The sequence below is a fragment of the Micromys minutus genome (genome assembly GCF_963924665.1).
Source record: "Micromys minutus genome assembly, chromosome: 19".
NCBI lineage: Eukaryota > Metazoa > Chordata > Mammalia > Rodentia > Muridae > Micromys > Micromys minutus.
Genome location: NC_137954.1, coordinates 34,760,859 through 34,777,546, shown reverse-complemented (window position 1 = coordinate 34,777,546; position 16,688 = coordinate 34,760,859). Strand labels below are relative to the sequence as shown.

The window sequence follows — 16,688 nt, the reverse complement described above, 5'->3', positions numbered from 1 at the left end:
TGGGGTACTGTGGATTGAGAGTTTAACATATAAATCTGATTGATAAATTATTGATTATTGAGTAATGATTTTACCAGGTTGTGAGGAATGTGAGCTAAGTTCCCGACTGGCAGGGAGAGGGTGGCTCACGGTCTGTCTGGGTCTGAGAGTACTTGGGGGCAGCGTGGAGCTGCTGAGATAAAGATGCCCCGCAGTGCCATGTGGCCCTATCACAGGACAAAAGGTTACCACATTTTAATTTACTGCAACTCAAGTGGTGTCAACTTGTGACCTCCACATGCACATGCATACATATGAATATACATACATGCACAGACACACCACACCTAGTAATAATAAAGAATACCAAATAATAAAGAAAAACAAAAATGGAGGTACTTGAAGTAAGAGGGTCATGCTTCAGGTTACTTGAGAACATAAAGGTTATAAGGAGGGAGGAGTCTTTTCGGCTCCATGTATGATTACACAGAGCAGTATAAAACTCACAAAGTTGTGGGAAGAAGTAAAGAGTTGAGAACAGTAGCTGCTCTAAGCTTTGAAGAGGACTGGATGTTTGAAGGTGAGAAAGAAGAAAAAAGCAGGCAGATTTAAAAACAGGAAGAAGAAGAAGAGGAGAAGGAGGAGGAGGAGGCAGAAGAAGAGGAGGAGGAGGAGGAAGAAAAGGAGGAGAAGGAGGAGGAGGCAGAAGAAGAAGAGGAGGAGGAGGAAGAGGAGCAGTCAACATCTCAGCTGGTGTAGTGGGCATGCCTGTATTTTAGATCCAGGAGAGAGGCAGAGACCTCTGCTAGGCTAGTTAGAGTTTGGAGTCTTCCAAGGAGTCTTCCCCTGGGATGTATATCAAATTTAAGGCTAGCCTGGAGTACTTGGTAAGACAGAAACAATAGGAGTTAAGCTATTAGAGAAGGGGCTCAGTGACATGAGGGCGCCTTCCAAGCTGAGTCTGAGGGCACTGCCTGCTCTCTGCTGTGTGGAGCTTGTGTCTCCCAGTGACTCCTACGGGTTCAACTAATACTTCATTGTATTTGTTTTTCAGAGGTTTGAAAATAGGACCCCGAGAGGCATCTGGCACTCAGAGTGACATTCATTAGCCATTTCTATAAGCCAGAGTTTCCCTCCTACCTGCTGGGCTTGTAGGACAACTGAGGGGCCTTACCTGGGCTGTGCCCACCCACTAGGCAGTGCCCTTTAAGTTGAATTCCAAGCAAATGCCTGAGGAGCTTCAGTGTGAGTCACAAAGGGTGTGGCTCTACATCTTGACCAAAAGAACAGCTTCCATCTGGATTACAGATGGAGGGTCTGGGAGAAGGAAGGTTCTCCTGATGCCCAATGTGTTTTTAGCCACGCTAAACAATTATGTGGTGCATGGCTTCCACAGTCTACAGTAGTCAAGGCTGATCAATGTGCTGTTGCATGCCTCAAGTCCTAGCACTAAGGAGGCCAAGGCTGGAGGCTCTCAAGTGCTAGGCCAGCCTGGGGGCTGTAAGGTGAGAGCCTGCCTCAAAAAAAAAAAAAAAAAAAAAAAAAAAAAAAAAGCAGCAACAACAGAATCAGAACAACCATAGTACTCAACTAAAGCTAAACAATGTTCCCCCTGAGCACTTTTCTTCTTTCTTTCCCTCTCTTTTAGGCTCTCCTTAAACTTGCAATCCTCCTGTCTCAACCTCCTCAGTTCTGAAATGACAGGTGCCTATAAGAAAATACAGGTATACTTCAGGGCAGGCAGGTTGGCTGGTAGGTAAAGGCAGCTAGTGACAAGCCTGGCGGCCTGCGTTTGATCCTCATGGTCTACACTGTGGAAGGAGAGAAATGACTCTCACAAGTTGTCCTCTGACTTCCACATGTGTGTGGTGGTATGCACATGCCTACACAGATACTACCTCTCTCCTGCATAAATAAACGTAATATCTAGCTACCTATCAACCTGTCTGTCTGTCTGCCCATCCATCCATCCATCCATCCATCCATCCATCCATCCATTCATCCATCCATCCATCCATCCATCATCTCTGTACACATAAAAAAATAACCTGGAAGCAACAGACTCTGACTACTGTTCATTTCTTCACCAAACGAACATTGACATAGTAATGTGTCTGTCTAGTTAAAAATGATACATTGTCTCAGTCTCTCTTGTTGCTTGGGGGAATCACATGATCTTGTTTTGACTCATTAGAAATGGAGGACACCAGAGTGAGTTTTAAGGACTGTACTGTTGGGGGTGGGTGTGTCTGGCTTGTGTGTCTGGCTTCTCTACTCAGCAGTAACTGTCAGTCATCTCATGACCGACAGACAAGACAACCAACACGTAAGTGATGACAGCGAGGCCGAGGTACAGAGCCAATGAAACTTGGGCTTCAAGGCTTTAGAGGAGGTCCTAGTGCAGTGTTCGTGTGGCTGCTTTTGCCCTGGGATCTGCAAGAGGAAGAACATGTACCTGCAAGATCTCAGTCAGTGTTGCTGTCTGTCCATGTCACTTCCTGTCACTTCCCCTCATGCCACTTGGTGCTGGACTGATCAGAGCAACTTTTTAGTTTGCCAAGGACATACGGAGCTGAGCTCAGATCCCATCCCATTTGAGCTTAGTAGAAAACTATATGATTCAGTCAGGTACGGTCAAATACTTAGCTCTCCTAGTGTAGGGATTTACTATGTTGTCGGAGTTTTCAAATTTCAGTGTGCAAAGAAACATGGAATGCTTGTGAGTCTCATAGGGGAGGCTGGTGGAGTGTCATTCCTAACAGGACATTGTGGCATACAGGTTATTTTGAGCTAAAGACACTTGAGAAAGAGCAGATGTAAGAAAGGCCTCTGACCTCTCTCTCTCTCTCTGCTTTTCTTCATAGAAACAAGAGATAAAAACTCCATGGGAAAGCTGACTTTTCTTATCAGAAGAGACATTCCTGGTCAGGACTTCATGGGTTAAGAGAATTCTGTCCAAACACACCTTGTTAGATATTTTTTAATCACCTTTTATCTCTCAATAGAAAACATTACAAACTCATCTTAATATAGATGTTAAAAACCCCACAGTTTGTGAATGTAAAGGAAATCATTTATTCTGTGCCAAATATGAATGACCATGGTTCAGAACCATGTATTCAAGTCCTCCTGAAGGAGTGACATGACTAAATGTGTTTACAGTGTGTGTGTGTGTCTGTCTGTCTGTCTGTCTGTCAACAGGTAGGAGGGATAACAGGACTTTTCTATTGGTCCCAGACACTGTCTTTATCAGTGATGAGGTCTTTCCTATGGGAATCAAATATTATCTTCACTGCATTTTGGTTTTAGGGTCCCTCTGGAGGCAAGAGATCTGTGCCACACACTCCTGGTTTCACTGAGCAGTGGAGAGGATATTATCTGAGATACAGAGGTTGGGCGTAAATGGCTGATAGAGGAAGTAAAAGGTAGCTAGTGGGTTGGCTTGGAGGTTTCCAAAGTCCCCTCTCTCTGCCTCCTGTATGAGGGTCAGGATGTAAGCCTCAGATAATGCTTCAGCACTTTGCCTGCCTGTTGCCATACTCCCTGGCATAGTGAGACTGTAAACAAGCCCCCAATTGGATGGTCTCCTTTATAAACATCTTTCTTTAGTCATGGTGTCTCTTCACAGCAATTGAACAGTAACTAAGACACAAGGTGTGTCTGTACAGAATTCTCTTGCTTCACCAGAATCACGGGCAAGCACCATGCTGGATGTGACCGATAACATAAGCTTGAAAGGGTAACGTATTCTCCTCTTCAGCATTTGGCATGACCTGTCTCTTTGATTCGCACTAATACCCAGCTCTCTGGGGGTAAAGCGGTAGTACTGTGGCTCAGGTACTCAGGTACCCAGGGACAACTCCTTTCCCTGCCTTTTCTGATGACAACGACATGAATGAGCCATGCCACAAATTCCTGCTGCCATGGACCAAGCTGTGGCCGTCACTATATTTTTCCCCTTGTGCCAAGATGGACCATATTTCTTGTACTATAAGCCAACACAAACCATTCCTCCCTTTAGCTGTGTTTGTCAGCTACTTGCTCACAGTGAAGGTCACTAATATAGCTAGTTCCCTCGCTTGGCACAGGCAGTTTTGAGATGCAACATTAAGTTCCTTTTTGCATCATGATTTTGAAAGGCAAACCCCTCAGGCTGGTAATTTTAGGTCACAGATCTGGGTGACAATGGGCAGCTTAGAGGGATGTTTTAAATGGTTGAAGTACTAGCAATGCATGTGTGGCCTTGGTGACAATGGCTCTGCTCTATACTGAGCTGTGTGTATGATTTAATAAAATAAAGATGTGTATATGAATAGATGCTGAGCTGAGCTGGGCCCAAAAGAGTTCTCAACACACACACACTCACACTCTGACCCTGATACCTGTAAACAGGACTTTATTTGCAATTAAGAGTCTCTGCGAGTATAATTAAGGGTCTTTGAAATGAACAGGTCATCCTGGGTTATTGAGGTGAGCTCTAAGTCTGGTGACAAGTGCTTCTACAAGAGACAGGCAAGGACATAAAGAGAAAGCCATCAAAGGTGGAGGCAGAGGTCAACGTGAAGTTGCCACACGCCAAGGATCACCTAGATCTACCATGAACTGGAAGAATCAAGGCAGGCTACCCCTTATGAGCGTCAGAGGCAGCCCAGTCCTGTCAAAGCTGGAGTTTGGACCCCTGCCCTCCAAAACCGTGGCAGAATACATTTCTGTTTTAAATCAGCCAGTGTGTGGTCCTTTGTTCGACAGCCATGGGAAATGGATGCCCTTGGTTTTCACCTCTATATAAGCAATTCTTTCTGTCCCCATTCTGACTGCGCACTGCTCACACACTGGTAATGGACACCAGTGAGATAAGCAAGAGTGTGTGGAACTTTTCTGTTGGACCCAAAACCATTCCCTCTACGGTGAAAGGACATACATGCATCGAGGAGGTTCTGAGTGTGCGTTATGGTGAAATGACACTGTTTCTGAGTGCCCATCATCTGGGTTTACTAATTGAAAGCAGTCTTTGGCATTTCACCAGTAGGTTCAACCAAACTGGCAGTGCCAGCATACACTGCCTCGGGTTCTGTTGTTACAAACTGTTTCTATATCCACATAAGATCCTATCCACAGCAGTTGCAGAGTGGCCAAAAATGAACTGAGTGCTCTTTTTAGGTTTGTGTCTGACCAGGTCACAGGTAATCCCTGCGCTGGCATTTGGGTGCTACGGAGTCAGACACTCAGACTTAGGTCGGCCCTGCCCTGCAGGAGCCCTGCCCACTGGCCTCTTCTGTGTTCCTGGTCACCTGCTTCTGAAGAGGGTCCTGCAGATGCTCTGAAGAATCATGTTTTCTCATGCAGCCCAGTTAGAGAGACCAGCATGCTCCCGAGGGAAACAGAAGTCCACCCTGACCCTAACTAGCACCACCACAGTGAAGAGTAGGAACAGAGCCCCCACAGCCAACTCCTCTGGTACATGATACATTCTGGAGACAACACGCTCAGCTACACTCATGGGTACTGCTCAGCAGACCTTTCCTACCTGGAGAGAGAGGCCTTTCCTAACTAGCTCTCCTCTAGTCTCCTTCAGCCACCAACTTCTCTCTCTTCTTTCATTCCTGCTCCCAAGTCTGTTTTCCACAAAGTATCCAGAGTGTGGATCTAAGTTGATATGTTTTTATTTACTTATTTATATTTTATTAAAATATTTTGAGATAGTATACCGTATATTGTAAGCAGACCTGAAATTCACACATAGTTGAAGATGACTTTGAATTTCAGATCTTCCTGCCTCCACCTCCTTTGTGCTGGGATAATAAATATGGGGTGCTTAGAACAGAAGCCAGGGCCTCACACTACATCCCAGCCCCTGTTAAAATACAAATCAACTGAGTCTTTCTCCTACTCGCATTCCTGAAGTCTCCCAGCTATTATGAAGCTTGAAACCCACGTTCCTGCCATCACCCAAAGAGTTAGTTCCAAAAGGTGACCCCTGGCTCTTTCAACCGGGTTCTACTGATGCACACTGCTGTGCAGTCCTTGGGAGAGTCTCCACATGATGGGGAAGAGATGAGAAGAAGTTACCATGGAGACCAGCTCCTGATGAGGGCATGAGGGGCCAGCTGGGGGTGGGAGTGAGCATGGGTGGGTGCTTTCTGCTTCCGGTTGCTCTGGTCAAGGATCAGGCTGCTTGACCACACAACTTTCCCCTTCCTGAGCCTCTGGCTTCACCTGTTCCTTGTGTTCCTTGTTTCGAGGCTGGCTCCAGGAATCCTCTCCTATTTAGAGATTTTAGGAACCACTTAACTGGTTCTGTTAACCATTATTTTCAAAGCGCCAACAGCTTGTTGGAAAGATAATAGTGTGCTCTGCCAGCCATCATGGGACTTCAGTTTAGATGGGCTCATATCCCTGGAAATTGCTCCTCCCTTCTGAGAGCATACTCATTAGCATCTTATCTGCCTGTGCATAGGCTTTCTGGCACCCTGGGACACTGGTGGTCCTGGCACTGCCATCACTTTGTGGGTAAAGTCACAGATTCCTCTAATGGGGGCTCTTTCCTACTTGATTAGTCACTTATTTATTTCTGGAGCTGGCAGTTCAGCCTAGGGTCTCATGTGTGCTAAGAGCATGCTCTATACCCCAGCTTGATTCCTTCCTAGTTAGCTGGCCAATGGCTCCTGCTGGCTAAGCATCAGAGCTGCCAAGGATCTCTCAGAGGGCAGCTTCTGGTCCAGTGGTAGCCGATGACACCATTGGACTCATCTGCCTCTGAGACACTGCTTTCTTCATGTTCTCTGGAGTCTGCTCTGCTTTTTGATTTCTATCCTTAAGGGTCCCTCTTCCTTCTCCCATGCAGGAGAACCTGGTTCTCAGCCTACTCTCTCCCTGTCCTCTGAACTTCAGCCACGACTTATGTGTTGAAAGCTTCTAAACTGATGTAGCAAATGGAAACAAAAAGATTCAGCTGGTGATGACGGGTACCATGGATGACACTGAAGACATTTCAGAGGCTCCTGGCAGGCCATTTGTACCTATTTCTCCACTTCCACAATGAGCAGATGTATCTCCAGGTCTCCAAGGCCCCTTCAGAGTCACTGAGAGCAACTGCCTAACAAGGAGTTTTTCATAACACTAAGCTCCACTGAACCCTGTGTTACTGATGGTATTAAGTTGTGCCTGTCCATCTTTCCTCCTGTTCTAGGACACCTCTGACATGTGGACTTACTCCCAAGTACTCTGTGGTTAGAAGCTTCTCGCCTGAGAGTTCTCCAAGCTGGGGCTGGATCAGTTCATCTTTGTCCAGGTCAGCTTCCATGATGTCATGATCCTCCTGTTTCAAAGAAGACAGGGGTGAGAACTATTCAGCCACCATCTCCCCAGAGTGAGCAGGCACCTGCTGTGAAATAAAGTCTCAGGGAAGTATAAAGTCCCACCAGGTCTCAGAAACCATCTGTCCCCTACCCATGATCCCTCTAAAAGATGAGGGGGCAAAGCTGACAACTGTTGCAGGATATTTGATCACACTGTGAACCCCGAGATTGTGTTATTCACTGAAAAAACCTGGTTCTAGTTGTGTGGCTCAGTTCTTAGCACACACCTTTATTCCCTCTGGCTGGAACAGAGAGAGACTTGGCCTTAGTACACACCTTTAATCCCAGATAATGATGGTAAAGTTAGATTGTAGAATGAAGCACCTACGTTTGAAAGTGATGTCTAATTTGTGTGGCAGACAGAGTGACGTATCAGATTTGATAGAATAGGATATGGCCAACTCTCATGAGGAGAGAGGAAAGGGAAGCTACTTAAGAGGGCAGTGTAGAGACAGGCAGGCAGTTTTTCCAGGGGACTCTTACAGAGACAGGTTAAAAAGAGAACAAGCTAGACACAGGTGAAGACAGAACGAGCCAGATGGTTAGAACAGATTGGTAGAGTTACTCTGAGGCCAACAGAGCAATACAGGAGAGGCCAAGAGAAGTCGGGTTCAGAGAGGAGTTTGGGCCAGCACAACTGAGTTGAGTCAGTCTGTCCACCAGAGCTCAGAAAAAAGTAGGAAGGGGTGAGCATATTCAGCAGGAAGTCTCAGAGGCTGAAACCATTTTAGGCTTACATAAGATTGTACAGAGGCTACAAACTTCCAGGACTAGGCCTAGGTTATCAGACTGGGGCAGCAAGCCTTAGAGATGACAATTACATCAGGCATCTAAAAGTTGTTTACGGACAAGCCCTGAGGAAGCTGGGCTCCCAGGATGTGCTTCCACAGCTATAGACATGAAGTCTAAAGGGCCCCTTGGCAGCCAGGATATCTCTGTCTCTCTCAGAGGTCAAAGAACCAAGTGAAAGGCCGTCAGTGAGATCACAGTCAGCTGGTAAACACTTTCACATACACAGGCTGTATGGGGCTGTGAAGCGGTCAGGGGACCAGGTGAAAGGCTAAGCAGTTGGATCACAGACAACTAGTAAGCACTTCTGCATATACGAGTCTTACTGGGGCTGTGAGGCAGTATATGAGAAACTTGGTCTTCCCTAGCATTCACAGGTCGTAAGACTCAGAACGTTGGTCTCAGTCACTGAGATAAGGTAATGAGCTTGGAATGATGGCCTAATGGTTGACTGCCTGCTGTGTAACCTTGAGGAACTGTGTTCAGATGTGAGCACCTATGAAGAGCTGGATAAAGTCTTGCATGACTATAATCCAGACTTGTAGGAGAGAAGGCAGTAGAGTCAAGAGGATTGCTAACACTTGTTGGTTACTAGCCTAAACAAAAAAGGAGAGCTCCAGGTTTAGGGATAGACTATCTTAAAGGAATGCAGAATAGAGTAATAAAAACCATCCACTGCCTCCCTCTGGCCTCTGTATATTACACATGTACACACACACACAAACACACACACACACACATTATTGTTTGGAAAATGTTGCAATAAAATGCACACATCCCCTTGTGACTCTGAGGTTCACCACCTTCACAAGTCAATCTGTGGCAAAGGAGACTACCCTGCCAAGTACAAGAGGTGTCACTGGAGTGCAAGAAGATGAAAGGGCCCAGGACTGGGCAAACAAGGCAGCTAAAAACTGTAGATGGCTGATTCAGGCCTGGATTTGGTGAAGGAACTCAGTGCAGAGGAACAGTCAGGGCAGTGTCCACTGACATGGAGAATTTCAAGGATTAGACATACAACAGACCACACATTCAGCAAAAGCAAGTACAACTAAAACCCTGGATACTACCCATAAAATAAGCACACAAGGCCCTGGGAAATGGAGAAAATGTGGGCTGGTTAGGAGTCCAGGACAGCCCCAGACCTGCCAGGCTTGGTGCTAAAGAAGCCAGGACCTGGAACGCCAATGGTGAAGACAAAATCCTCTGAAGCCTGCTCTGTCTAGGCAATGGACAAGAAAGGAGGACACTAGGAGGTCAGCCATATTTTAGAAAATAACCACCTTAGAAAATATTGTGTGACCAGTGTCTGTCCAACCATGCCAGCAAGGGCCTTTGATTCCAGGGCTTCTGCCCTCCAAGACTTTGATGAAGCAACTATATCTCTAAGAGGTGTATCAGAGAGAGTCAAGCAGAAAGTATTTCATCTGCGTTGGGCAGTGCAGAGGTCCCTCACTACCCAGTGAGTAGACAGCAGATGAAACAGGGGCTGCCGCTCCCATGTAACAGTAAGCTGGGTACTTACTCTTACACTGCTAGGCCAGTGGCGATAATAATGGTACAAGCCTATCATCCCTTCTAGCCAGAGTGGGGTAGGGGCTATTGGTGGAAGCCTAGTAGGGAACTGGAACCATCCACCTACAGCTACACAGTGGGGCATCCCTCTGGAACCCAGTGAAGCCGAAAGACTAGACCCTTTGCTACAAAGTTCAAGGTTCAGTGTTGAGTTTGTCCTCAAGGGTACTGAGGCGACTTGCTTCAGTGTTTGATCCCTGCAAACCAACCAGGGAGAGGGTGGAGGGGCAGGGCCTTGCAACAAGACTACCTCAGAGGGACATAAGCCCCAACAGAGGCATTCCTGTCCCAGCCTGTCCCCACCCTGGGCCTTCCATTCCAGCAGTGCTCATTGTGACCGTATGGCTCACCACAGGCTAGACTGAGCTTCTGGCAAGTTCTGTTCCGTTGTAATTGTGAGCCTTGAAATTCTTAGTCACCTTTATTTGGTTGCTTGTGTCTTTAAAATAAATGCCCAGCAGGAAGATAGGTGGTTCTTTCATGAGTTCAAGGCTAGCCTGGGCTACATAGTGAGTTCCAGGTTATGCAGGGCTATATAGTGAGACCGAGTCTCTCACAGCAACAGACAGACCAAAAAAAAAAAAAAGTCAACCAAGATTTCCTTCTTAGCAGGTGTGGTGCCCAAGTGTCAGCTCTTTAGAAAGAGCAGATGAAGCACAGGCTGAGACAGTTTTGAAGAGGCAGAGCATGAGAGGAGGACTCTGTTCCAGAGTCACTGTATGGCCACAGGAGTCCACTGTATATGTTGTTGGCAGAGTGACAGAGAATTAACAGAACAGAAGAGACTCTGAAACAGCCCGACACAAATATTCTCAACTGGTTCTTTTTTTTTTTGAGTCTGGAATTTTCCTGTGTTATCCAGCACAGTCTTCAACTCTTGTCCTCAGCTGATCCTTCCAAACAGCTGAGGTTACCAAGTACACACCATTGTACCTGGCTAGCTTCCAACTAAGTTTTGACAAAAGAATATTGTAAGAGATATGGTAAACAGTAACTATATGGTCTAGGGATAAGGAAAGAAATCGTCTTTATATGCTCAGTATAAAATGCACATTTCCGCAGGTACAGAATCTGTGTACACCAAGGGCTGACTGAAGATATTACTAGGCTGTAAATGAACAGGGCAAGTGTGTGACACCCTTTTTTCATTTCCAGCCAAGGGCTTCTTCCACACCAGATGATCCCTTATGGGTTAAATGGCAAAGATCATTTTGAAGCAGCTTAGACTGGCATCATATGATGGAAGTGTCTGGCTCTGAGAGTAAGCAAAGCAAGGGTTAGCCAGTGTGGTGTGGTCTTAGCAGGGACCCTGCCCCCCCATCCCCGCCTCCTGGCACCTGGACCCTTGGTGAAAATGCTCCCTGGGAGAGGCCAATCAATCTGCCATTGATCGCTTGTACATTCAACAGCCTAGTGGCTGGACTTGGTTCTCCTCAGCTTCTTGACAAGAAAAAGAAGCACTGTTCTGAAAATGTGGGTCCCCTGTGCTCGTTAAAGCCATGTTGGTTCCTACACACAAACGGACTGAGTGTCTGAACCACGTGCTGGAGATGTTATTTGGAGAGGTTCTGGGAACTTTAGAAAGTAGGGCCTAGTTGGAGCGAGGAGGTCGCTGGAGTGATGCTTTGCTCTGGTCCTTCCTGGCTCTCTTTCTTGGAAGGTTCGAGGGAACCTCCCATTGGGATGCTATTCTTGAACCTCAGAACCAAAGCAATGGAAACTCTGAAACCATGAGCCAAAGCAAATCTTCCCTTCCCTTAGAGCATCTCTCTGTTAATGACTACCACGGTGGATATCCCGTTCTCTGTCGGATCAGATTACTTAGTAAATCAGCTCCTAAAACAGGTGAAGAAGGGTCATATGTGGGTTCTAAGGCTGAGCGAGGGGCTGCAGTGAGGCCGCTTGTCCTGAACTGTGTGTGCTGTCTGCCATTCCTAGAGCTGTCAGCTAGAGATGAGCTGAGGGAAGAGCAGGGGACTCACCTTTTCTGGGTGACCCCCTAAGGCAGGCTGGAAGCAGTACTGAAGCAGGTTCCAGATCTAGCCATGAACAGCACTGCTTTAGTCACATGTGGGCCGCCAAGGAGCCACCATCCCAGCAACTTCCTCCTGAAAGCACTGAGTGGCCGCCCATTTATTTAAGAACCATTAAGGAGGTCACCTCAAATTTCCTTAGCACTTTGGTGACTCAGTGGGGAGTCCTCTAGTCTACCTTTCTGCCTGAGGAGGGAGCTCAGGCCTGAGAGTACAAAGCTCACAGTGACAGCCAGGAGCCTTGTGTCTGGCCCTCAGGTTGGGCAGGTTCTTTCTGTTCAGGTTTTTCTAATTCAGTCCAGAATGCCCCGTAGGAAAGCCTGCTTCTGAGGATGCGCAGTGGGGACTGCCTGGGTCTCTTAAGGACCCAGGACTCCTGGCGTCTGGCTGTGACTGCTCCACAGGGCACTGAGGGAAGGAGGGAAGGCCAAGACTACGGCCTGGAATCCACAGGTTCATTCTTTTCTCTTTCTCGTTTTTGTCTAACAACAGGTAGAGAATCCACACTTGTCCAACCCAGAAAACAGGTTCTCCCCACTGGTGTGAGCTAAGCCCAAGCCCAGATCCATTCTTCACAGCAAGGGCAGGTCCAGGCACCAGAGGACCTGTCATCCTGAAATTTCACTCGGAGTTCCCCAAAGGTAATGCTATCTACGAGCCCCTAGCCTGAGGTCACCTCTGGGAGGGGTAAGATTTATGCTGCTGCTTGGCTTGGAGCTGAGTTTACCAAAATAGCAACACCTTAGGGATCAAATAGCATGTGTACATTCTGTGATTGTTTCAGGAAAAGTGTCTGCTCCTTGGGAACCGAGGCCGCAAGCTCTGCGGTCTGGTGAGTGGCAGGCATCTGGGCCAGGTAGTATTTCACCTCCTCTCCAGGGAACAAGCCTTGGAGGCCCCCAGCTGGAAATGGGCATGTGAATCACCACTTTTGGAGGTATTGGTAACACACCACTTCCCTGCCAAGAGGGAAAATGAAACACTAAGGAACAACAAAAGGCCACATTCCATTTCAAAGAGAAAGAGACGCAGTGGCTGACCTCAGCCAATACCTGCAGAAGTATTGCTTTACCCGGGACAAGAAGAACATATGTAATATCCATTCACTTGCAAATCAACCTATATGTACCCAGACTTGCCAACAGCTCTCCTCACCTGCAAATGATTGCAAAGCCAGCTAGGAAGAGAGTCACTTAAATATTCAGTCAAATTTGTTTTTTTAAATTAACAGGCTGAAAGCTTTTTTAAAGATTGAGAGTATGTTAAAAACTTGAATTGTGTGTGTGTGAACTGTGCGTGCATACACACACACACATCTGTATGTTCAATCGAGTGTGGGTGCCTGTGAGGCCTCCTTGAGCTGGAGTCACTTGTGGTTGGGAAGTGCACTGTCTTGTCTGAGAGCTGGGCATTCAACTTACATTCTGTAAGAGCAACCAATATGCATTCTTACTGAGCCATCTCTCCAGCCTCTCCCTCCCCCTTTAAACACAAGGTTTCACGTAGCCTAGGCTGGCCTTGATCCTCCTGCCTCCACAGAGGGATGTGTGGGGGTCAGAGCTGTCCACCACCACCATGCCTGGCTTATGTGGTGTTGGGGTTTGAACCCATGGCTTTGAGCACACTACACAAGTATGCTACCAAGCAAGCTACATCCCCAGCCCTGAAAGTGTTTTATAATCAGGCTCTGCTAAATGATAGTTTCTCAAACCTTCTAGAACAGGCCAGTTTCTGCCTTTGGTGACTAACATGCAGGCCACATCGAGGTGAGTTATCTGAAGTTGCAGCTTAATGACGTGAGCATGAGATAAGAGAAAGAACCAGGGGCTCATGGATGATGCAGAGAAGTGGCTTTCCTGCCTCAGTTTCTCTAATATGACACGAAGTCAAATACTATTTGTGTTCTAGAAACATAATGTTCATGCAAAATGTTCTTGGTTTAGAGTTCCAGGTTCAGGTTTTAATTCAGGAAGACACGATTCTTGTAGATGCCTCAATTTTCCCATCTGGTGAATGGGATCACCTGGCTGCCTCCTTTAAAATCATGACTTATTAATTGAGGATACTTCTTAAGTCCTTTGCTTTCGAAAAACTGGGGAACTGTATAGCTCTGGAACAGTCACTGGCAGGGCTTCTGAGAAGAACCTGCCCATCAGAGAGAAGGAAGCGGCTTAGCAGACAGTGGTACTCACCAGAAAGCAGCCTGCCAGTGTCAGAACAGAGCCTACATAAAAGGGAAAAGACCCATACTGCATACCCGGTAGGGGTCTAATATCCAAGATGTACAAAGACCTAAAAAAACAAAAAACAAAAAACTGGACACCAAGAAAACAAATAACCATATTAAAAAATGGGGTATAGCCAGGCAGTGGTTACACAAACCTTTAATCCCAGTGCCTGGAAGGCAAAGGTTAACAAATCTCTGTGAGTTCAAGGCCAGCCTGGTTTACAGAGTGACTTCCAGGACACCCACAGCTACATAGAGAAACCCTGTCGTGAAAAACCAGAACCCAATCAACCAAATAACTAATTAATGGGGTACAGATCTAAACAGAATTTTCAAAAGAGGAAACTCAAACGGCTGACACTTAAAAGAAATATTCAACATCCTTAGCCATGAAGGAAATGCAAATCAAAACTACTTTGAGATTTCATCTTACGTCGGTCAGAATAGTCAAGATCAATTAAACAAATGACATCTCATGCTGGTGAGGATGTGCAGTAAGAGGTCCCTCATTCATTGCTAGTGGGAATGCAATGTGGCAGTTCTTTAGAAATCTGGAAACTGATCTACCTTGAGATCCAGATATATGACTCCTGGGCATGTGTGTGTGTGTGTATATATATATATACACACACACATATACATACACATATATACATATACATACACACATACATACACACATATACATACACATATATACATATACATACATACATACATACACACACATATATATATACATACATACACACACACACACACACACACACACACACATATATATCCCCAAAGACCGCTTCATCCTACCACAGAGACACTTGCTCAGCCATGTTCATCGCTACCAGAAACTGGAAACAATCTAGATGTCCCACACAGATGAATAAAGAAGATATGGGACATTTACACAATGGAATGTAACTCAGCTATTAAAAAATAAAATTTGAAGGTAAGTAGATGGAACTTAAAAGTCCATCCTGAGTGAGGTAACTCAGACCCTGCAAGACCAATTACAACCCGTGACATGCTCAGCCTTCATCAGAGAAGCTTCCTCCTGCAGCACGTGGGATCAAATACAGAGACCCACACCCTGACCGTGTGCAGAGCGAAAGACCTTGGAACACTCAGCCCAAAAAGGGATGTCTGCATCTCCATCAAATGCTTGTCCTCGGGTCTCAGAGAATCCCGCTGGAAGCAGAGGTAGAAAGAATGAGTAAGAGCGAGAGGGGGGAGGAGGCCAAGGAAATAAGGCCCTCTAGACACAACAGGGTGTGCGCACGTTACGTGGCAGAGACTTTGGGACCATGCATGGGACTGACCAGGTTGAGCCTAGAATTGAAATGAGAAATGGACACATGTCCCGATCCCTAACTCAGAAGCTATTTCTATTTTACTATTATTTCTCAGATATCTGTCTTCTAAGGAGAGACAGAAAGGGGGTGGATCTGGAACGGGAATGGCAGTGGGGAGGAGCTGGGGAGAACAAAGGGAGGGAAATATATCATATGAAAAAAAAATTGTTTCCATTAACAAGCAAACAAACCCAGAGCTGTCCACAGTTCCGACATGTTCTAGAAGCTAGTGCTGGCAGAGGGGCCGGAGTCAGCAAGTGACAGGGGAACCGGCTACAAGCTCAGAGACTGAGAGCCTGTACAACGCACAGCTTTTGATGACAGCGGCATGCACGCCACTTTCTTTTTTCCGTTTTGGGTGTCAGGTGGATTGAAACTAGCTGGAGTGCGGACTGTATGAAGCAGGCGTGTGGTGAGGGCCTGCGGCATTCGGCGAGAAGGATGGCTCTGGTGTTCGTGCACACAGGGCGCTGTCATGTGCGGCTACTCAGTGGATCAGTGGCTTGTCAGCATTTAGAAGGGAGGAGCAGTGCGGGCCCCACTTCAGGGTCCTGTGTATGGAAGCACAGTCCTCACCTCACAGGGACAGGGGCTCTACTCTTGAGAGAAGAAGTGCTCAGGCAACCATAAGCCCCATGTCCTGAGCTGCCACACGAGTATGACATTTTTATACTTGTAAAACAAAGTCATAAATCAAGGCAATTTTCAAATATTGTAGGTGGGTTACAGGGAACCTCCTGCCACAGGTCTCAGATACTATCTGATGGCATTCTTATCTTGGGGTTTGTTGGGGGCTACAGTTCCAACAGGATTTATCTGTTAGGTATGATGTTATGTCCCACACACAGATGGACGAGGAATAGCTATGAAGGAGGCTAAAGAAGCAGATCATTTTTCTCTGGATCTGCAACATTCCAACTCTTCACAACCACAAAGGTCCAATCAGTTAATCAACCTTGTAAAGCCTTTAACACAGATGCCGCCTCTTCCTGGGAACTTGTGTTCACAGCCAGATGCATCCATGTGGACTGGTTGGTTACCTGGTGAGCTTCTCTGAGTGACTCATGAAAGGCACAGGGAAAGAGAGAATGCTTAAAAATCCACATAGGGAAGGAAAGGCATGCTGAATAAGGAAATGCTTGGAGAATAAATGCTTCTTTAGGGTGGGTCTTAAATTCCATTGTTGGAGGAATTTTACTAAAATTACTGCCTTTATATTCTGGAGGAGAATGCATCAGGTTACTGGAGCACAGTGATAACAATTACTCCAAGAATTAAGAATACCTTTAAAAAAGCCCTTGAGCTGAGATGAATTTAGATGCTCTAAGAGGAGGCTCCCCATAGTGGTCCATGATCTTGTGACACTACAAGATTCTTA

General features: G+C 46.4%; 1 protein-coding gene across 1 annotated transcript in view; it reads right to left on the bottom strand.

Moving 5' to 3' along the window:
- The window catches only part of ARMC9 (armadillo repeat containing 9), a 119,993-nt gene that overhangs the window by 23,649 nt on the left and 79,656 nt on the right, over nt 1-16,688 (bottom strand). The window contains exon 20 of the mRNA XM_080932795.1: nt 7,193-7,297. Within this exon, the coding sequence (XP_080788921.1) occupies nt 7,193-7,297 (105 nt within the window). The remainder of the gene's footprint in view (nt 1-7,192; nt 7,298-16,688) is intronic.